At 44.3% G+C, this 24,171-nt stretch overlaps 1 protein-coding gene across 1 annotated transcript in view; it reads right to left on the bottom strand.

The window, feature by feature from the left end:
• The window catches only part of AR (androgen receptor), a 350,307-nt gene that overhangs the window by 129,540 nt on the left and 196,596 nt on the right, over positions 1-24,171 (bottom strand). The window contains exon 2 of the mRNA XM_082264516.1: positions 17,873-18,024. Within this exon, the coding sequence (XP_082120642.1) occupies positions 17,873-18,024 (152 nt within the window). The remainder of the gene's footprint in view (positions 1-17,872; positions 18,025-24,171) is intronic.

Raw genomic sequence — 24,171 nt, 5'->3', positions numbered from 1 at the left:
TGTGACTTAGGGCCCTTTCACACGGCGTTCCGCATGTCCGTAAATCATCCTATTTTTTTGCGGATGATTTACGGACATAATGTAAGTCTATGGCATTGCGGATATCAGCGGATGACCATCCGCTGACATCCAATTTTCTTCCTTTCAGTTCTGTTCCGTTTTTTGGAACGGAACAGAACCCTATTTTTGTTCCGTTGAAAAAACGGAAAGGATGCAAAATCGGATGTGACATCCGCAATGCCCATAGACATACATTATGTCCGCATATCATCCGCAAACGGATGGGATGATATGCGGACATACGGAGCGGATGACACAAATGTCACCCGCTTCGCAAAAAAAAAAAAAGTGCTAGAGCGGATCGCAATGTGGTCCACTCCGTGTGAAAGAGCCCTTAGTTTAACTAAAAAGGCAGCCTTCATCCACATGCTGTCTTGTATACAATCTTTGGGCAATTTTTAGGCATTTTGCCAAGACACCCCTAAAGGGACCTCAAGGCACCCTGGTTAAAAAAGGCTGTTTTAGATATATACTATATTAACAAGGTATCTCCCACCTCTCCCCTCTTTTTTCCATTGAATACCTCTGGCCTTTTTATGGGTCTCCAATCTGCCTTTATGGTCTGACCCCCTTGGACCTTTAAGGACCACCACCACCTGAATCCCAGGTCTTATTTAGCAACTTTAGCATACGTTTGTTAAATTGACACAAACTTTTTTTTTTTTTTAATGATAGGCTAACGAATACTAAAATAAAGCTTGAAAAAAGTAGACTGTTTTTTTCATTTTTGTTTAATTGTTTCTAATACTGTAATTGTATCTGACAAGAACAATATTAAACATAGGAGCACTGTCATCTTCCAGCTGCAGTGGCACCTGCCAGGCTTCATTTTTTTCTTAATTATTTTTTTCTAATACTGTAATTGTATCTCATAAGAACAATATTAAACACAAAAACCCTGTCATCTTCAAGCTGAAGTGGTGCATGCCAGGCTAGTACTGTAATTGTATCTGACAAGAACAATATTAAACATAGGAACATGTTCCATCTTCCAGCTGCAGTGGCATCTGCCGGGCTTTTTTTTTTTTTTCAATTAATTTTGTTAACACTGTAAGTGTATCTGACAAGCACAATATTAAACACAGGGACCCCGCCATCTTCACATCCTCAAGCTGCAGTGGCACCTGCCAGGCTAGTACTGTAATTGTTATCAAATAAAATAAAAAACAAGGACATTAAGAGCCCATTCACACTGTCGCGACTTGTCAGGCGACTTGTCAGCCTGACAAGTCGCGGTCGGTCGCGGTCCATTGAGTAGTACAGGACCCGTTCTAATAGGAGTGACACAAGTCGCTCCGGCTTAGAAAAAGGGTCCTGTACTACTTTGGGGTGACTTGGGAGCGACTTGCATAGACCAGTGGTCCTCAACCCTGGCCTACAAGGCCCACTAACAGGCCAGATTTTCAAGATAACTGAAATACATCCCAGGTGATATCATTTGCTGCTCAGTGATTGCAGTACTCTAGTCTGCATCTTCCCAAGGGAATACCTAAAATCTGGCCTGTTAGTGGGCCCTGTAGGCCAGGGTTGAGGACCACTGGCATAGACTTCCATTATGTGAAATCCATACAAGTCGTGCCGAAGTCGCGGTGCACGTGACTTCACAGGTCGCCCCCCGAAGTCGTGTCGCCTCAGTGTGAACCAGCTATAAATGCAGGGCTAATACAATCAACCCTGTGGTCACTCGCCCACTCACTAACATATAATGAGTGGGGCTCCATGGTCTAAAAAAATGATGATACCAAAAAAGAGCAGACCAGAGATGGTCGGCAAAGGACCATGTGAAAGAGCCTTCTGGGGTTTAGATAGACCCAAAATTAATCATCACACATCTATTAATAGAGAAACTTTATTAAATGCCAAAAAAAGTATTTAAATGCAAAATAGTAAATACCAAATACAAAACGCCACCGCCATCAAAAGAAGACAACATTGTGCATTACCAAAAAGCATGTCTAGATGTCACCCATACACGCATGGAAACAATTCATGGTCTTAAATGCACATCTTCCACATATGGGAACTAAATTAGCTGGCCATACACTATACGAAAAATCGTTCTAACTCCTTTTCGAAAAACGATCACTCGCCGTGAGAGCAGATGATCGTGCCATCATGTAATGACCGAATTTTGATCGATAAATTGTTCAATGGACATAAATAATTCAGTTTTTTGTTCATTTTGTCACATGTCTAGTGCAAACATTTTGGCGAGAAACACATTAACCTTTCAATTTATCGTTCGTTCGGCAGAATTTTCCAAACTGTTCCTTTCGATTTTTCAGCCCTGAAAATTTTAAACAGATTTTCTATTTGTGCCCATTAACTGGACAAAAAACATGACAGATTATCGAACAATTTTTCAGCTAGTGTTTGGCCAGTATAAATCAATGAACTCCCACGGGGAAGAATGTGTCTACAGTTCATTGATGTAGTGCCCATATGTGGAAGATGCGTATTTAGTACTATGAATTGTGTGCATGCGTGTATGCTTTTTGGCAATAGACAACGTTGTCTTCTTTTGATGGTGGTGGCTTTTTGTATTTGTTATTTACTATTTTGCATTTAAATACTTTTTTAGCATTTAATCATTTTCTCTGTTAATAGATGCGTTATGCCTATCTAAGCCCCGGAGGCTCATTCGCATGGTCCTTGAGCTGACCACCTCTGGTCTGCAATTTTTTGGTATAGTACTGTAATTGTATCTGACAAGAATAATATTAAACACAGGAACCCTGTCATGTTCAAACTACAGTTGCATCTACAAGGCTTATTATTTTATTTTTTTTCAATGTAGCCTCCGGCCTGCATTTGGTCACTATGCCCAGACTTCTATAGTAATCTCACGGGAACAATTATGATTGGTTCCTGACTGTCTGTGCGAACCAGCGCCGTCTCCGACTGCCAGGATTCAGAGCTGCTAGCCACGGAGAGTGTTGGCTGGTGTCTCATAAGGGGGATGTTTATTAACATATCTGTATAGTGTATATTTTAAAAAAATTAAAGGAAAACTTTGAAAACACATCAGATCTCAATAGGGAAAAATATCATGCTGGATGCCACTTCGTTTAATGGAAATGAAAATGATCAACCTACAGAGGGCTGAATTGAAAGACACCCCGAAAATCAAAGTGAAAAAAATGATGCAGCTGACTAGTCCATTTTGCTGAAATTTCATTCTAGCAATTTAAAATGGTACTCAGTAGTTTGTATGGCCCCCACGTGCTTGTATGCATGCCTGATAACATCGGGGCATTCTCCTTTTTTATTTCCTCCCAGATCTGGACCAGGGCATCACTGAGCTCCTGAACAGACTGAGGTGCAACCTGGTGGCGTTGGATGGACCAAAACATAATGTCCCAGAGGTGTTCTATTGGATTTTGGTCAGGCGAGCGTGGGGGCCATTCAATGGTATTAATTCCTTCATCCCCCAGGAAATGGCTGCATATTCTCCCCACATAATGCCAGGCGTTATCGTGCACCAGGAGAAACCCAGGACCCACTGCACCAGTGTAGGGTCTGACAATGGGTCCAAAGCATTTATCCCAATACCTAATAGCATTTAGAGTAACATTGTCTAGCCTTTAAAGGTCTGGAAGTCTCTCCATGGATATGCCTCCCCAGACCATCACTGACCCACCACCAAACCAGTTATACTGAACAACGTTACAGGCAGCATAATGTTCTCCACTGCTTCTCCAGACCTTTTCACGTCTGTCACATGTGCTCAGGGTGAACCTGCTCTCATCTGTGAAAAGCAGAGGGCGCCAGTGGCAGACCTGCCAATTCTGGTGTTCAATGGCAAATGCCAATCAAACTCCACGGTGCTGGGCAGTGAGCACAGGGCCCACTAGAGGACATTGGGCCCTCAGGCCACCCTCATGAAGTCTGTTTCTGATGGTTTGGTCAGAGACATTCACACCAGTGGCCTGATGGAGGTCATTTTGTAGGGCTTTGTCAGTGCTCATACTGCTACTCCTTGCACAAAGGAGCAGATACCGGTCCTGCTGATGGGTTAAGGACCTTCTCTGGCCCTGTCCAGCTCTCCTAGAGTAACTGCCTGTCTCCTGGAATCTCCTCCATGCTCTTGAGACTGTGGTGGGAGACACAGCAAACCTTCTGGCAATGGCACATATTCATGTGCCATCCTGGAGGAGTTGGAATGCCTGTGCAACCTCTATAGGGTCCAGGTATCGCCTCATGCTACCAGCACTGACCCTAGCCAAATGCAAAACTAGTGAAAAAGAGTCAGAAAAGAGGAAAAGGGAAATAGAATTCAGTGGCCTCCACCTGTAAAACCATTCCTGTTTTGGAGATCGTCTCATTGTTGCCCATCTAGCACCCCTATTGTTAATTTCATTAACACCAAAGCAGCTGAAACTGATTAACAACCCCCTCTGCTACTAAACTGACCAGATCAATATCCCAGGAGTTTGATTTGATGCTATACTCTGATTAAAAAGTGTTCCTTCAATTTTTTTGAGCAGTGTATATATATATATTATATATAGTGTGTGTGTGTGTGTGTGTGTGTGTGTGTGTGTGTGTATGTAGATATATAAATACAGTATCTCGCAAAAGTCAAAAGTGAGTACACCCCTCACATTTTTCTAAATATTTTATTATATTTTTTCAGGTGACAACACTGAAGAAATAACACTTTGCTACAATGTAAAGTAGTGAGTGTACAGCTTGTATAAGTGTTGGTTCACACTACCGCGACTTGTCAGGCGACTGGTCAGCCTGACAAGTCGCGGTCCATTCTGTGCTACGGGAACCGTTCTAATAGGAGCGACTCAAGACGCTCCGACTTAGAAAATAGTTCCTGTACTACTTCGGGGCGACATCGGAGCGACTTGCATTGACTTCCATTATGTGAAGTCCGTGCAAGTTGCGCCAAAGTCACGGTGCACGTGACTTCACAGGTCGCCCCCGAAGTCGTGCCGCGGTAGTTTACAACTAACGGTGTAAATTTGATGTTCCCTCAAAATAACTCAACACACAGTCATTAATGTCTAAACTGCTGGCAACAAAAGTGAGTACACCCCTAAGTGAAAATGTCCAAATTGGGCCCCATTAGCCAATTCCCTCCCCAGTGTCATGTGACTTGTTAGTGTTACAAGGTCTCAGGTGTGAATGGGAAGCAGGTGTGTTAAATTTGGTGTTATCGCTCTCACTCTCTCATACTGGTCGCTGGAAGTTCAAAATGGCACCTGATGGCAAAGAACTCGGAGGATCTGAAAAAAATAATTGTTGCTCTACATAAAGATGGCCTAGGCTATAAGAAGATTGTCAATACCCTGAAACTGAGCTGCAGCATGGTGGGCAAGACCATACAGCAGTTTAAAAGGACAGGTTCCACTCAGAACAGGTCTCACAATGGTCGACCAAAGAAGTTGAGTGCACGTGCTCAGCGTCATATCCAGAAGTTGTATTTGGGAAATAGACAAATGAGTGTTGCCAGAATTGCTGCAGAGGTTAAAGGGGTGTGTGGGGGGGGGGGTCAGTCAGTGCTTAGATCATACACTGCATCAAATTGGTCTGCAAGTCTGTCATTCCAGAAGGAAGCCTCTTCTAAAGATGATGCACAAGAAGGCCCGCAAACAGTTTGCTGTAGACAAGCAGACTAAGGATATGAATTACTCGAACCATGTCCTGTGGTCTGATGAGAATAAGATAAACCTATTTGGTACAGATAGTGTCAAACGTGGGGGGTGGCAACCAGGTGAGGAGTACAAAGACAAGTGTGTCTTGCCTACAGTCAAGCATGGTGGTGGGAGTGTCATGTTCTGGGGCTGCATGAGTGCTGCAGGAACTGGAGTGCTACAGTTCATTGAGGGAACCATGAATGCCAACATGTACTGTGACTTACTGAAGCAGAGCATGATCCCTTCCCTTCAGAGACCAGGCTGCAGGGTAGTATTCCAACATGATTACAACCCAAAACACACCTCCAAGACGACCACTGCCTTGCTAAAGAAGCCGAGGGTAAAGGTGATGGACTGGCCAAGCATGTCTCCAGACCTAAACCCCATTGAACATTTCTGGGGCATCCTCAAACGGAAGATGGAAGAGTGCAAGGTCTCTAACATCCACCAGCTCTGTGATATCATGGAAGAGGACTCCAGTGGTAACCTGTGAAGCTCTGGTGAACTCCATGCCCAAGAGGGTTAAGGCAGTGCTGGAAAATAATTGTGGCCACACAAAATATTGACACTTTGGGCCCAATGTGGACATTTTTCACTTAGGGGTGTACTCACTTTTGTTGCCAGCAGTTTAGACCTTAATGACTGTGTTGAGTTATTTTGAGGGGACAGCAAATTTACACTGTTATACAAGCTGTACACTCACTACTTTACATTGTAGCAAAGTGTCATTTCCTCAGTGTCGTCACATGAAAAGATATAATAAAATATTTACAAAAATGTGAGGGGTGTACTCACTTTTGTGAGATAGTGTGTGTGTATATATATATATATATATATATATATATATATATATATGTATATATACACACACACACACACACAAGTCCAAAAAAAGTTAGGACACTGTACAAATTGTGAATAAAAACAGAATGCAATGATGTGGAAGTTTCAAATTTCAATATTTTATTCAGAATACAACATAGATGACATATCAAATGTTTAAACTGAGAAAATGTATCATTTTAAGGGAAAAATAAGTTGATTTTAAATTCATGGCATCAACACATCTCAAAAAAGTTGGGACAAAGCCATGTTTACCACTGTGTGGCATCCCCTCTTCTTTTTATAACAGTCTGCAAACGTCTGGGGACTGAGGAGACAAGTTGCTGAAGTTTAGGAATAGGAATGTTGTCTCATTCTTGTCTAATACAGGCTTCTAGTTACTCAACTGTCTTAGGTCTTCTTTGTCGCATCTTCCTCTTTATGATGCGCCAAATGTTTTCTATGGGTGAAAGATCTGGGCTGCAGGCTGGCCATTTCAGTACCCGGATCCTTCTTCTACGCAGCCATGATGCTGTAATTGATGCAGTATGTGGTCTGGCATTGTCATGTTGGAAAATGCAAGGTCTTCCCTGAAAGAGACGACATCTGGATGGAAGCATATGTTGTTCTAGAACTTGGATATACCTTTCAGCATTGATGGTGCCTTTCCAGATGTGTAAGCTGCCCATGCCACACACACTCATGCAACCCCATACCATCAGAGATGCAGGCTTCTGAACTGAGCGCTGATAACAACTTGGGTTGTCCTTGTCCTCTTTAGTTCGGATGACATAGCGTCCCAGTTTTCCAAAAAGAACTTAAAATTTTGATTCATCTGACCACAGAACAGTTTTCCACTTCAAATGAGCCTTGGCCCAGAGAAAACGCCTGCGCTTCTGGATCATGTTTAGACATGGCTTCTTTTTTGGCCTATAGAGTTTTAACCGGCAACGGCGAATGGCACGGTGGATTGTGTTCACCGACAATGTATCCTGGAAGTATTCCTGAGCCCATGTTGTGATTTCCATTACAGTAGCATTCCTGTATGTGATGCAGTGCCGTCTAAGGGCCCGAAGATCACGGGGCATCCAGTATGGTTTTTCTGGCATTGACCCTTACGCACAGAGATTGTTCCAGATTCTCTGAATCTTTGGATGACATTATGCATTGTAGATGATGATAACTTCAAACTCTTTGCAATTTTTCTCTAAGAAACTCCTTTCTGATATTTCTCCACTATTTTTCGCCGCAGCATTGGGGAATTGGTGATCCTCTGCCCATCTTGACTTCTGAGAGACACTGCCACTCTGAGAGGCTCTTTTTATACCCAATCATGTTGCCAATGGACCTAATAAGTTGCAAATTGGTCTTCCAGCTGTTCCTTATATGTACATTTAACTTTTCCAGCCTCTTATTGCTACCTGTCCCAACTTTTTTGGAATGTGTAGCTCTCATGAAATCCAAAATGAGCCAATATTTGGCATGACATTTCAAAATGTCTAACTTTTAACATTTGATATGTTATCTATATTATATTGTGAATAAAATATGTTTATGAGATTTGTAAATTAGTCCATTCCTTTTTTACTCACAATTTGTACAGTGTCCCAACTTTTTTGGAATTGGGTTGTGTGTGTGTGTGTGTGTGTGTGTGTGTATATATATATATATATATATATATATATATATATATATATATATATATATATATACATATATATATATATGTATGTATGTGTGTGTGTGTATGTATATATAGTGTTGATATACACTATATATATATATATAGTGTTGATATACAGATTGTAGGCGTAAAGGAGTTAAATGAATAATGCAGCCGTTTACCGAACAATATGGTCACCCGCACCCCCCAGTTTACTGATATGTTCACTGTAACCTCTTCGTGCCTAAGGGTAAGACAAATCTTAATGCTTAAGCATAATTTTGCATCTTTGACATGTGTTAGTAAAACCGTTCTACTTTGTGCATCCAGGTGGATTATACCTAGTTTTTTTTCAGGACACATTGGGCTTTCATTTGGTGGTGATGAATATCGCCATGATTTTATTTTTATTACCTAAGGGAAACTATCCCAAAATAGTAAAAAAAAATATGTATATATTTTTTTTAAAATGTAACTGTATATTTCTTGCTATTACCATAACCTGTCACCAAAGAACAATCCAAAATAAATTCTCCTGCTCCTGACGATCGAAGCAATACCACACACCCGTGCATCTCAAAAAATTAGAATATAATCAAAACGTTAATTCATTTCAGTAATTCAATTCAAAAAGTGAAACTCATATATTTTATATAGAGTGATAGATTCCAAGCATTTATTTTATTTATTTTTTATGATTATAGCTTACAACTAGTGAAAACCCAAAATTTAGGATGTTGGAAAATTAGAATATTACATTAGACCATTAAAAAATATATTTTTTAATACAGAAATGTTGGCTTAGTGAAAAGTGTGTCCATGTACAGTATAGTATGCACGCAATACTTGGTCAGGGCTCTTTCTGCATGAATTACTGCCTCAATGCAGCGTGGCATGGAGGCGATCAGCCTGTGGCACTGCTGAGGTGTTATGGAAGCTCAGGTTGCTTTGATAGCGGCCTTCAGCTTGTCTGCTTTGTTGAGTCTGGTGTCTCTCATCTTCTTCTTGATAATACCCCACAGATTCTCTATGGGGTTTAGGTCAGGCAAGTTTGCTGGCCAATCAAGCACAGTGATACCATGATCATTAAACCAGGTATTGGTAGTTTTGGCAGTGTGGACAGGTGCCAAGTCCTGCTGGAAAATGAAGTCAGCATTTCCATAAAGCTGGTGAGCAGAGGGAAGCTTGAAGTGCTCTATAATTTCCTGGTAGACGGCTGCACTGACTTTGGACTTGATAAAACACAGTGGACCAACACCAGCAGATGACATGGCTCCCCAAATCAACATGGACTATGGGGTCTAGAAAATCTGTGGGGTGTTGTCAAGAGGAAGAAGAGAGACCCCAGACCCAACAATGCAGACAAGCTGAAAGCCGCTATCAAAGCAACCTGAGCTTCCATAACACCTCAGCAGTGCCACAGGCTGATCGCCTCCATGCCACGCTGCATTGATGCAGTAATTCATGCAAAAGGAGCCCTGAGCAAGTATTGGTATTATGCATACTATACTGCACATGGACATACTTTTCAGTAAGCCAACATTTTTGTATTAAAAATCCATTTTTTTTTCATTGGTCTTATGTAATCTATTTTTCTGATATACTGAATTTTGGGTTTTCACTAGCTGTAAGCCATAAGCATCAAAATTAAAAGAAAGAAATGCTTGACATATATCACTCTGTGTGTAACGAATCTATATAAATATGAGTTTCACTTTTTGAATTGAATTACTGAAATAAATGACTTTTTGATGATATTTTAATGTTATGAGATGCACCTGTATGTGTAGGTTAGTTGTTGTTTGTACCCATAAAGTCCAGAATCAATCGTGCACATTTTCCTTTTTTTTTTTTATCCTGCCTAAAACACACCAACACTGACACTGATAGTAATTTAAAAGACAAAAATCCTGTTTAAAAAATATTGACCTTTGACCCTGACCTTGACCAAAACACTAACCCTGGGGCTGAACTAGATCAAACTTTGATCTAGGTTTTTTTTATTATTATTATTAATATTTTTTTCTATTATTATTATTAATATTTTTTTCTATCTCTGCAAGGACCGAGAAAGATACAAAGTATCGGTCTCATCTATTCATTCAGACAGAAAACTCAGGGGTGGGCTTCACCGTGACTGATGACTGTGGTAGCCAATGAGAGGCTATCACAGAGAAATTGGACGTTCCGGGTCCCAATCGTTAGAACGGGGCCCCCGTTCTATCGTTGAGACTTCCCGGTCTCTGTGCTGGAAGCGCATGCCCAGCACAATAGGAAGATACCCAAATATGCGGCCCCAGAGGATAAAAAAACCCAGTCCAGTGGGGCCGCATTTTTGCGTTCGATCGGCGCGAAGGGGTTAAGAATCCATCTACCTCTAAAGTGGGGCTGAATTAGCATTTATATTTAAAGTGCAATTACCTGAAGAAAAAAAGAAAACTTCCAGGGAGAGAAAAATGAAGTATACAAAGACCCCAGTATTTAAATCTCGGTACGTCCTGTCCTGTTTGTATTCAGTTCACACCTAATACTTAGAAAATGCATAAAGCACCAATTGTTTCATCCGCATGTGTTGTGGCTGTCCGTAGATCCATGAACTCCAGCTAAACGTACTGTTACACTTATAAAAGGAAAATAAATTGCTGCCTTCCATGAAACCATTGTGCTCTGACATACAGTAAGATTAATTTACGGCCTGTTTTTCATTAATAATCTACACTGTAGACTAGACATTCCTTTGCTAAGTTCTTTAATTGCTCTCAGAACCTCTAAAAGCATATATACTTCAACCCATAAAGTAGAACTGAAGGCAACACTTCCTTTTTTTTTTCTGCATAACCCTCGTCAGGTTTATTTTGCAATCTGTGTCCCCATTGGGAAGACATCCCTTCACTTCCTGTCCTATAGCTACAGTAGGAAGTGAGAGGAAATCCCTCTAAAGTGAGGCAATCCATAACTTGTGTCCCTGGTGGAGAGATTTTCCTTCACTTCCTGTCCTATAGCCACAACAGGAAGTGAGAGGAAATCCCAGAACTAGTGTCCCCATTGGAGAGATTTCCCTTCACGTACTATCCCATAGTCGCAACAAAAAGTGAGAAAAAATCCCTTGAAAGTGAGGAATCCCTGACTGTCACTAGAGATGGTGTCCCTATTGGGTAGATTTCCCTTACATTTCTGACCCATAAACCCGAATTCACTATAGCACTTAGTTGAAGGTTTAACTCAAGCAACGTCACCTAATTAACCCCTTAAGCCCCGGAGGATTTGGCTGCTCAAAGACCAGGGCCTATTTTGCGATTCGGCACTGTGTGACTTCAACGGACAATTGCGCGGTCGTGCGACGCTGTACAAAAATGAAATTGATGTCCTTTTTTTTCCCACAAACAGAGCTTTCTTTTGGTGGTATTTGATCACCTGTGTGAGTTTTACTTTTTGTGCTATAAACAAAAAATGAGCGACAGTTTTGAAAAAATTACAATTTTTCACATTTTTTTTTATATGAAATTACCCCAAAAAATGTAAAAATCTAAATTTTTTCCATTTTAGGCCAATTTGTTTTCCACGACTTATTTTTGGTGAAAAAAATCGCAATAAGCGTATTTTGATTGGTTTGCGCAAAAGTTATTGCGTTTACTAACTACGGGAAAGATTTCTGTCATTTTTATTGTTTTTTTTTTTTAACGAGTAATGGTGGCGATCTGCGATTTTTTTTAATTTTTTTTTTGCAGGACTGCGACATTGCGGCAGACAGATCGGACCCTTGAATGACATTTTTGACACTTTTGGGGGTACCAGTGACATTACTACAGTCAGTCAATCAGTGCTATAAATATGCACTGTTACTCTTATAATGACACTGGCAGGGAAGGGGTTAACTTTATTGGAGAGCAAGGGGTTAGTGTGTCCCTAGGGGCGTGCTTCTAACTGTAAAGGGGCGTGGCTTTTGATGTAACCACAGAGACATATGATCCTACATAGCAGGATCGTATGATCTCTGCTGTTACATCAGGGAGAATGACAGGCGGATTTGTTTACATCAGCCGCCTGCCTTTCTCCCTCTCCAGCGGGAGATCGCGAGTGACCGGCGGACATCGGAGCCACCGGTCACTCGCGTGGGGATGCCCGTGAATGAGCGGGGGCAGGAGCACGCCTCCGGCTGCGCGCGCTCGCCCCCTATTTGCTCGCGGGCGAGTGACGTACCCATACGTCACTTTGCCTGCACGGGGCTGACCGCCGCAGTATATGTACTTGCGGCGGTCGCAAGTGGTTAAGATGCTAATGAGTTTAGGCTGGAGTTAGTTTTGGGGACGTGAGCAGCTCTACTCCAAACTTATAGTGAATTAGGCCCATAGTAACAACAAGAAGTGAGTGGAAGCCCCTCCAAAGTGAGGAAATCCCAGATCTAGTGTCCCCATTGGAGAGATTTCTCTTCATTTTCTGACCCATATGGAGTGGGGGTAAGGAAATGAAGACCCATACACTAGATTACGTACATTCACCGTGGGCTCGGTGGAGATAGTAAGTGGTCTAGAGGCACTGGCTTTCAGCAAATCAAATTTTTTCCCTGATGCATAAAACCTGGAAGAAGGTTAGGCAGTTGCAATAGGTCACGGGTTTTCTGAGGATTAGTCCTGTCTGGAATAACACTTGCTATTCAGAGTTAGCTTTATTACAGTATATTGCACGGTGGAAACGCTATGGGATTACACATTTCTGTCATATTTCCTCTAATGGAGTGCTGCGCTCTTTCTCTGAACTACGAGACAAGTTCCATCTCCCTAACTCGATGCAGTTTTATTATTTAAAGCCACACAATGAAGTCACACAGAGGAGTAGATCCCAGGGTACAATCGCCTAAGCCAGTGTATAATAACATGCATGAGGTGGTCAATTATAAGGGATTTATATCTAACTACCATCATATGTTACTGAATAGCTTCCCTGGGACCACCCTATTAGTGTGGCTTCTCGTTGGAAAAAAGATGTTGGGGCCATCGAGGAAGAGCAGTGGGAGGAGGCCCTCTTGGCAGTCCCAACAGTTCTCTTTGAACGTAGCTCAATGCCTCTCTTCAATGTATCCGCTCCTAATGCCTCGTACACACGCAACGATTATCGGCCGACCGATCGGCCGTCTTTTGTCCAGTGTTGTTGTGTTGGTTGAAATGTGCTCTAGACTGCACACTAATTTTCTCGGCCAACAAAAACCAACTTCAGAAGTGATGTCATGTGCTGGTTTACTTTCCGTGTGTTTTTTCTTCTCTGAGCATGCCCAGTCTTGCTCATCAGATTTTTGTCTGCCGAAATCTGTACTGACTGACCGAAAATCGGCCATTCTGTTGACGGCCAACAAAAATTTTGTAACCTGCATACCAGGCTTTGTTTGGCCGAAAAGTCGGAGTCGGTTGTCGAAAGCATCATACTAACAAGCCGAAAATCGGCTGATCGGATGTTGGCCGAAAATTCACGGCCAACTATCGATGCGTGTGTACGAGGCATTAGGGTGCATTACACCACTAGACTGTACCGTATGGGAAGGAGGGAAAACCTTGTCTCAAATGTATCCGCTCCTTAGGGTGCATTACACCGCTAGACTGTACCATATGGGAAGGAGAGAAAACCCAGTCTCAAATGTATCCGCTCCTTAGGGTGCATTACACCGCTAGACTGTACCGTATGGGAAGGAGGGAAAACCCAGTCTCCAATGTATCCGCTCCTTAGGGTGCATTACACCGCTAGACTGTACCGTATGGGAAGGAGGGAAAACCCAGTCTCCAATGTATCCGCTCCTTAGGGTGCATTACACCGCTAGACTGTACCATTTGGGAAGGAGGGAAAACCCAGTCTCAAATGTATCCGCTCCTTAGGGTGCATTACACTGCTAGACTACCATTTGGGAAGGAGGGAAAACCCAGTCTCAAATGTATCCGCTCCTTAGGGTGCATTACACCGCTAGACTGTACCGTATGGGAAGGAGGGAAAACCCAGTCTCAAATGTATCCGCTCCTTAGGGTGCATTACACCGCTAGACTGTACCATTTGGGAAGGAGGGAAAACCCAGTCTCAAATGTATCCGCTCCTTAGGGTGCATTACACCGCTAGACTGTACCATTTGGGAAGGAGGAAAAACCCAGTCTCAAATGTATCCGCTCCTTAGGGTGCATTACACCGCTAGACTGTACCGTATGGGAAGGAGGGAAAACCCAGTCTCAAATGTATCCGCTCCTTAGGGTGCATTACACCGCTAGACTGTACCATTTGGGAAGGAGGGAAAACCCAGTCTCAAATGTATCCGCTCCTTAGGGTGCATTACACCGCTAGACTGTACCGTATGGGAAGGAGGGAAAACCCAGTCTCAAATGTATCCGCTCCTTAGGGTGCATTACACCGCTAGACTGTACCATTTGGGAAGGAGGGAAAACCCAGTCTCAAATGTATCCGCTCCTTAGGGTGCATTACACTGCTAGACTGTACCGTATGGGAAGGAGAGAAAACCCAGTCTCAAATGTATCCGCTCCTTAGGGTGCATTACACCACTAGACTGTACCGTATGGGAAGGAGGGAAAACCCAGTCTCCAATGTATCCGCTCCTTAGGATGCATTACACCACTAGACTGTACCGTATGGGAAGGAGGGAAAACCCAGTCTCAAATGTATCCGCTCCTTAGGGTGCATTACACTGCTAGACTGTACCATATGGGAAGGAGAGAAAACCCAGTCTCAAATGTATCCGCTCCTTAGGGTGCATTACACCGCTAGACTGTACCGTATGGGAAGGAGGGAAAACCCAGTCTCAAATGTATCCGCTCCTTAGGGTGCATTACACCACTAGACTGTACCGTATGGGAAGGAGGGAAAACCCAGTCTCCAATGTATCCGCTCCTTAGGATGCATTACACCACTAGACTGTACCGTATGGGAAGGAGGGAAAACCCAGTCTCAAATGTATCTGCTCCTTAGGGTGCATTACACCACTAGACTGTACCGTATGGGAAAACCCAGTCTCCAATGTATCCGCTCCTTAGGATGCATTACACCACTAGACTGTACCGTATAGGAAGGAGGGAAAACTCAGTCTCAAATCTATCCGCTCCTTAGGGTGCATTACACCGCTAGACTGTACCGTATGGGAAGGAGGGAAAACCCCATCTCCAATGTATCCGCTCCTTAGGGTGCATTACACCGCTAGACTGTACCGTATGGGAAGGAGGGAAAACCCAGTCTCCAATGTATCCGCTCCTTAGGGTGCATTACACCGCTAGACTGTACCGTATGAGAAGGAGGGAAAACCCCGTCTGCACAAGATGCAGCAGAGATCACGGTTATCGAATCCACCTTATGTGATGGCCCCCAAAGCTACATTTGTATTGGAAGGTAGTTATAACTACATTAAATAAGGTCCTTCAGGTCCAGCTGCTGGAAGAACCAAAAAAATGTTTGTTGGGAACTTTGTGTGATCTCCCAGTAGAGGATATTCCAAAACAGGCCATAGCCAGGGTGCTGTTCCAGGCCCGCAAGCTTATATTAAGGCACTGGATATCCATTGAACCCCCTTACGGTAAAGGAGTGGCTAGCTCAAATGGGAGATAGACTGGAAAAGTATACAGTATCTCACAAAAGTGAGTACACCCCTTACATTTTTGTAAATATTTTAGTATATTTTTCCTGTGACAACACTGAAGAAATGACACTTTGTTACAATGTAAAGTAGTGAGTGTACAGCTTGTATAACAGTGTAAATTTGCTGTCCTATCAAAATAACTCAACACACAGCCATTAATGTCTAAACCGCTGTCAACAAAAGTGAGTACACCCCTAAGTGAAAATGTCTAAATTGGGCCCAAAGTGTGTGGCCACCATTATTTTCCAGCACTGCCTTAACCCTCTTGGCACGGAGTTCACCAGAGCTTCACAGGTTGCCACTGGAGTCCTCTTCCACTCTGCCATGACAACATCACGGAGCTGGTGGATGTTCGAGATCTTGTGCTCCTTCACCTTATGTTTGAGGATTTCCCACAGATGCTCAATAGGGTTTAGGTCTAGAAACATGCTTGGCGAGTTCGTCATCTTTAGTTTCAGTTTCTTTAGCAAGGCAGTGGTCATCTTGGAGGTGTGTTTGGGGTCGTTATGTTGGAATACTGCCCTGCTGCCCAATCTCCCAAGGGAGGGGATCATGCTCTGCTTCAGTATGTCACAGTACATGTTGGCATTCATGGTTCCCTCGATGAACTGTAGCTCCCCAGTGCCGGCAGCACTTATGCAGCTCCAGACCATGACACTCCCACCACCATCATGTTTGACTGTAGGCAAGACACACTTGTCTTTGTACCTGGTTGCCGCCACACACACATGACACCATCTGAACCAAATACGTTTATCTTGGTCTCAGCAGACCACAGGACACGGTTCCAGTAATCCATGTCCTAAGTCGTCTTGTCTTCAGCAAACTATTTGTGGGCTTTCTTGTGCATCATCTTTAGAAGAGGCTTCCTTCTGGGACGAAAGCCATGCAGACCAATTTGATGCAGTGTGCGGCGTATGGTCTGAGCGCTGACAGGCTGACCCCCCACCCCTTCAACCTCTGCAGCAATGCTGGCAGCACTCATACATCTATTTCCCAAAGACAACCTCTGGATATGACGCTGAGCACGTGCACACAACATCTTTGGTCGACCATGGCGAGGCCTGTGTATGAGTGGAACCTGTCCTGTTTAAACCCTTTTATGGTCTTGGTCACCGTGTCACTTTCTGTCGCGTAGTCACAACAGGAAGTGAGTGGAAATCCTTCTAAAGTGAGTAAATTCCAGAACTAGGATCTCTATTGGAGAGACTTCCCTTCGCTTCCCGTCCGAGTCACAACAGAAAGTAAGGAAATCCCAGAATTAGTGTCCCCAATGGAAGATTTTCTCTCTATTCCTATCCTGGTGACAACCCAAAATTTGGGATTTTATTTTACTTCTGGTAATAATGGTTAACAAGACAAATAGAAAGGGTAAGTCTCCCTAAAGGGGGAAATAAAAAAAAATCTGATAGGGGTTCTATTCCCTCTCCATGTTACCCAGATCTAAGCAAAAAGTTTTGCCTTCGGTTATAACTTATTTTAAACTACCTATAATGAACCCCCCCCCCCCCTTATTATACATTTTCCAAAAGCAGATAAAATGGTGATTTTTTGAAATTTGTTGTGTCACACGACATTTTCGCAGCCGTTTATGAAACACAAATTTTTAGGGGGAAAAATGACTAAAATGTTTTTTATTGCACACAAACACAATATAATACCCAATTTTTTGGTAAAATATAAATGAAGATGTTATGACAAGCAAATGGATACCAAACATGTCAGGATTTAAAAGTGTGCATGCCTGTGAAATGGCACAAAACTACAAACTAACAACTTGTGAATAGCACTGAACAGTGACCGGTACTCTTTATAGAGACATTAAGGGTCTACTAGACCCCTGATGCCCCCCACCCATCCTCCAAAGCAGCTAACCAAGCACAGGTCATGTTTGATCAGCTGCTTCCCTGACAGCCGGGGAACACCGCTTTGAAAAGGAAAGTGACAAAACTCATTGTCCCAGGGGAGATGGAGAAACATACGTTCCTCTATTTCCTCTGTGCGAAGCCATCCCAGCCATTATTAGTGTTGGCATACACTGTAAATAAAACTCTGCCCTACCTTCCGCTGCTCTCTTGAAGAAGACTTTACAGCTGCCGCATGTGAGCGCCCCGTAGTGGCACCCGGACGCCTCGTCTCCGCAGATCAAGCAGGTTTTCTGTGGCGGGAAGTAATAGTCAATGGGTAAAAGGTGCTCTCTACCCCCGTCCAGCCTGGAAGAAAACAAAGAGAATAACTGGAGTTAGGTTTTACATGAAACCAGAGGCAGGATTGATTCTGACTCCCCTGAATCTCCTGTACAGCAGAGCTCAGACTGGTAGAGATAGACACATGACAAGGAGGCAATCAGGTAAGATGTAGCACATAGGGGACAGGGGGAGAGAGCAGAGGGGTGACCCAACACTGTGTTGCTGCTAACCCTTTATTGTCCAATCACTGAGTGGGAACTTGTTTTTAAAGTCAATAATAGTGAGCACTCAATGCAAAACCCTTTGGTCAGTAATGTGTTTGTCAGAAGATATAGACAGGACATTGTGGGGCAGTTGCTGTGTCCTATCAGGGCTGTATATAAGAACCATAAAAAAACATATCATAATACACTCACTGGCCACTTTATTAGGTACACTAATTCCATTGCTTGGTAACACAAATTGCTAATCAGCCAATCACATGGCAGCCACTCAATGCATTTAGGCACCTAGATGTGGTGAAGACGACTTGCTGAAGAATGGGAAATAAAGGGGATTTAAGTGACTTTGAACATGGCATGGTTGTTGGTGACAGACGGGCTGGTTTGAGTATTTCAAAAACTGCTGATCTACTGGGATTTTCATACACAACCATCTCTCGGATTCACAGAGAACGGTCAGAAAAATAGAAAATATCCAATGAGCGGCAGTTGTGTGGAGGAAAATGCCTTGTTGAGGTCAGAGGAGAATGGGCAGACTTGTTCCAGATGACAGGAACTCAAATAACCACTCGTTACAACCAAGGAATGCAGAATACCATCTCTGAATGCAGGACACGTTGAACCTTGTAACAGATGGGCTGGAGCAGCAGAAGACCACACCGGGTGCCACTCCTGTCAGCTAAGAAAAGGAAACTGAGGCTACAATTTACACAGACTCACCAGATTGGAAAAACGCTGCCTGGTCTGATGAGTTTTTTGTTTTCAGCTGGGACATTCAGATGGTAGGGTCAGAATTTGGCGCAAACAACATCAAAGCATGGATCCATCCCACCTTGTATGAACGGTTCAGACTGGTGATGTAATGGTGGTGGAGGATATTTTCTTGGCACACTTTGGGCCCCTTAGTACCAATTGAGCATCGTGTAAATGCCCCGCCTACCTGAGTATTGTTGCTGACCATGTGTCCATCCCTTTATGACTACAGTGTACCCATCTTCTGATGGCTCCTTCCAGCAGGATAATGCACCATGTCACAAAGCTCCAATCATCTCACCACTGGTTTCTTCAACATGACAATGAGGTCACTGTACTCCAATGGCCTCCACACTCACCAGATCTCATCCAATAGAGCACCTTTGGGATGTGGTGGAATGGGAGATTCCCATCATGGATGTGCAGCCGACAAATCTGCAGCAACTGCGTGATGCTATCATGTCACTATGGACCAAAATCTCTGAGGAATGTTTCCAACACCTTGTTGAATCTATGACACCAAAGACTTAAAGGAGTTGTAAAGTCAGAAGGTTTTTTATCTTAATGCATTCTATGAAGCAGCCTCCCCAGCACCCCCTAATACTTACCTGAGCCCCATCTCTGTCCAGCGATGTCCACGAGTCGCTCTGCTGTCTGGGACTCTCCCTACTGATTGGCTGAGATGCAACAGCTTCGCAATTGGCTACCGAGGCTGTCAGCCAATCAGGAGAGAGAGGGTGGGGCCGGAATGGATACACAAAGCTGCAGCTCAGCTCGGGTGCCCCCATAGCAAGTTGCTTGCTACAGGGGGCACTCGTTAGGAGGGAGGGGCCAGGAGAGCTGAAGAGGGAACAGAGAAGAGGAGAATCCGGGATGCTCTGTGCAAACCCAACTGCATAGAGGAAGTAAGTGTAACATGTTTGTTATTTTTTGTTTTTTTAATTAGATTTTACAATCACTTTTAAGGGAGTTCTGAAGGTAAAAGGGGGTCCAACCCAGTACTAGAAGGTGTACCTAATAAGGTGGTGAGTGTATATTGTATTACCAGCAAAATGTAATAAATCAAAAAAGCATGTGCGAGCTGTGTTCAAATCCAAAGTCTTTATTACCACACCATAAAAAATTCATGGCTCTTTATCATAAGATTTTACGATGTGTAATAACGATTTTGGATTCGAACGTAGCTTGTCCTTCCTTTTTAAGAGAAATGTTTTTGGTAATGTATATATTTTCACATTTTTAATAGTATATTGGGCTCATGAGAGTCCTTGAAGGCAGGCTACTTTTTCTTATATATATATATGTATATGTATGTGTGTGTTTATACTCAACGGCCACTTTATTAGGTGCAACCTGCTTCCGTGCCATAGATTCAACAAGGTGTTGGAAACATTCCTCAGAGATTTTGGTCCATGGTGACATAATAGCATTACTCAATTGCTGCAGATTTGTCGGCTGCACATCCATGATGTGAATCTCTCATTCCACCACATCCCAAAGGCGCTCTATTGGATTGAGATCTGGTGAGTGTGGAGGCCATTGGAGTACAGTGACCTCATTGTCATGTTGAAGAAACCAGTGGTGAGATGATTGGAGCTTTGTGACATGGTGCATTATCCTGCTGGAAGGAGCCATCAGAAGATGGGGACACTGTAGTCATAAAGGGATGGACATGGGCAGCAACAATACTCAGGTAGGCCGTGGCATTTAAACGATGCTTAATTGGAACTAAGGGGCCCAAAGTGTGCCAAGAAAATATCCCCCACACCATTACACCACCACCACCAGCCTGAACCGTTGGTTTCAGGATGGATCCATACTTTTATGTTTATGCCCAATTCTGACCCTACTACCATCTGAATGTCCCAGCTGAAATCGAGACTCCTCAGACCAGGCAACGTTTTTCCAATCTTCTGTTATCCAACTTTGGTGAGCCTGTGCCAATTGTAGCCTCAGTTTCCTGTTCTTAGGTGACAGGAGTGGCACCCGGTGCGGTCTTCAAGGTTTCTTCAAGAGATGGTATTCTGCATACCTTGGTTGTAACGAGTGGTTATTTGAGTTACTGTTGCCTTTCTATCATCTGGAACCAGTCTGCCCATTCTCTTCTGACATCACCAAGGCATTTTCCTCCACACAACTGCTGCTCCCTGTATATTTTCTCTTTTCTGGACGATTCTCTGCAAACCCTAGAGATGGTGGTGTGTGAAAATCCCAGTAGATCAGCAGTTTTTGAAATACTCAGACCAGCCCGCCTGGCACCAACAACCATGTTACGTTCAAAGTCACTTAAATCCCTTTTTTTCCCCATTCTGATGCTCGGTTTGAACTTCAGCAAGTCGTCTTCACTACGCCTAAATGCACTGAGTTTCTGCCATGTGATTGGCTGATTAGCAATTTGTGTTACTAAGCAATTGAACAGGTGTATCTAATAAAGTGGCCGGTGAATGTATTTTTTTTTTAATAACCTGCTCTACGGTGTTATGAAGTTGCATTTTACTGGGTCTGGCCCTCGGTAAAAGAGGAAGAAGAGGAGATTATTTTGCTTTCTCTAGACATTGCACCTGTATTTCTCTCCTCTATCCCTGCTATTACCAATTCTATGCCAATGAAGCATGGAAGGAGATATTTTAGACCAGCTTCCATTTGGGTGCCATTACTGCACCTTATTAAACTGGCCGTTGGGGTTCACCAGTATGACCGTTTTCCACTGTGCTGTGATGGGAAGCAGAGATCATCTACGCTCCAACATAAATTGCTAAAAAGAGGAGATAAGTCATGATCAGCATTAATAATAATAAAATAATAAACGCTCTCCCCTAGGCCTCGGATAGGAAGTATTGTGGGCGTATTGTGAGCGAAGGCAGCATGAAATAGATTTCCTGAGCCTCTTCATGTGATGAGCATTACTATTATAAGATACACTGACACATGTAATACAAGGCTTTCATTCTGTTGTTTTAAAGCAGAGGGTGTAATAGAAATTCCATAATTCCCCAGCTATTTGGCAATGAAATATCTACTGAGATCATTTCATATTCGCAGCAGCTATAAATCATATTTCTTCCAGTGATTAAAGCGGATCTCCTGACAAACTGCTAAATACACATGTAACACATAGAACTGTTACCAACCGAAAGAATTTATTCCTGGAGAGAGAGAGGGGGGGGGGGGAGAGGAAATGACAGAGCGGGAGGGACGGAGAGGAAGGGGGAGAGGGCGGAGGGGAGGGGCTGAAGGAGAAAGTTGGAGAGGGAGAGAGAGAGAGGGAGGGATGGAGAGGGAGGGATGGAGAGGGAGAGGGAGGGGGGAGGGACTGAAGGAAAAAGTTGGAGAGGGAGAGAGAGGGAGGGACGGAGAGGGAGGGAGGGATGGAGAGGGAGAGGGAGGAGGGGAGGGGGGAGGGACTGAAGGAGAAAGTTGGAGAGGGAGAGAGAGGGAGGGAGAGAGAGGGAGGGATGGAGAGGGAGAGGGAGGAGGGGAGGGGGGAGGGACTGAAGGAGAAAGTTGGAGAGGGAGGGAGAGAGAGGGAGGGAGAGAGAGGGAGGGAGAGAGAGGGAGGGACAGAGAGGGAGGGACGGAGAGGGAGAGGGAGGAGGGGAGGGGGGAGGGACTGAAGGAAAAAGTTGGAGAGGGAGAGAGAGGGAGGGACGGAGAGGGAGGGATGGAGAGGGAGGGATGGAGAGGGAGAGGGAGGAGGGGAGGGGGGAGGGACTGAAGGAGAAAGTTGGAGAGGGAGAGAGAGGGAAGGACAGAGAGGGAGGGACAGAGAGGGAGGGACAGAGAGGGAGGGATGGAGAGGGAGGAGGGGAGGGGTGAGGGACTGAAGGAGAAAGCTGGAGAGGGAGAGAGAGGGAAGGACAGAGAGGGAGGGATGGAGAGGGAGAGGGAGGAGGGGGGGAGGGACTGACGGAAAAAGTTGGAGGGGGAGAGGGAGGAGGGAAGGGGAGGGGGGGAGAGGGACTGAAGGAGAAAGTTGGAGGGGGAGAGGAAGGGAGAGAGGGAGGAGGGAAGGGGAGGAGGGAGGAGGGAAGGGGAGAGGGACTGAAGGATAAAGTTGGAGGGGGACAGGAAGGGGGAGAGGGAGAGAGAGGGAGGGACGGAGAGGGAGGGACAAAGAGGGAGGGATGGAGAGGGGGAGAGGAATTGAAGGATTAAGTTGGAGGGGGAGAGGGAGGAGGGAAAGGGGAGGGGGGAGGGACTGAAGGAGAAAGTTGGAGGGGGAGAGGAAGGGGGAGAGGGAGGAGGGAAGGGGAGGGGGGGAGAGGGACTGAAGGAGAAAGTTGGAGGGAGAAGGAGGGACAGAGGGGGGGGGGAGAGAGAATGAAAGCGTGAATGCATGAGAGGGAAAGGGAGAGAGTGAGGAATGGAGAGAGGGAGGGAGGAGGGAGAATGAAGGCGAGAATTAATGGGGGGGAGGTGAATGAATGGGAGAGAGAGGGACGGAGGGTGGAGAGAGGGATGGAGGGTGGACAGAGGGAGGGACAGAGAGAGAGAGAGAGGGAAGGACAGAGAGGGAGAGAGAGAGGGAAGGACAGAGAGGGAGAGAGAGAGGGAAGGACAGAGAGGGAGGGGGAGGGAGAATGAGAGCGTGAATGAATGAAAGAGAGTGAGAATGAATGAGAAGGAGGGGAGTGAGAGAGAGTGAGAATGAATGAGGAGATGGGGAGCGAGAGAGAATGAATGAGGAGAGGGGGAGCGAGAGAGAGAATGAATGAGAGAATGAGTGGGGTAAATCATACTACTTAAAAAAAAAAAAATTGAAAGCATTAAAAAAAATAACTTGACACACACAGTAAAAAGAAGTACACGCCTCCAGTATATACCGCAGAGCTCCATAAACTCTACGCAAGGGTGAATGGCCGGAAAGGGTGATGGTGGGTGTATAGATTAAAAAAAAACTCCACTACAACTCCTGGAAAAGGACCTGGGAAGGTTTAGAAATGAGGGCAGGGCACTGGGGTTAGTAGGATCAAAGCCAGAACACTTAATCTCTAAATCCATCGGCTGCTTGATAAAGAGGGGGGCCCCCCTGAAACACATTGTGACCCCTCCATCTCTGACGTCACTCCTGTCATTTTGGGACTCTGCTTGCGGTCGTAGACGCCACTGGTCCTCTCTTTTTTGGCGGTCCCCTGACGCTTATACAGGTTCCTACTGATATGCTGTATGTTCCTGGCTGCCACTCCTGCTGGATTTC

The sequence above is a fragment of the Pelophylax lessonae genome (assembly GCF_965119305.1).
Source record: "Pelophylax lessonae genome assembly, chromosome: 7".
Taxonomy (NCBI): Eukaryota; Metazoa; Chordata; class Amphibia; order Anura; family Ranidae; genus Pelophylax; species Pelophylax lessonae.
Note: the sequence above shows the minus strand (reverse complement) of the source record. Positions and strands in the feature narration are given on the sequence as shown.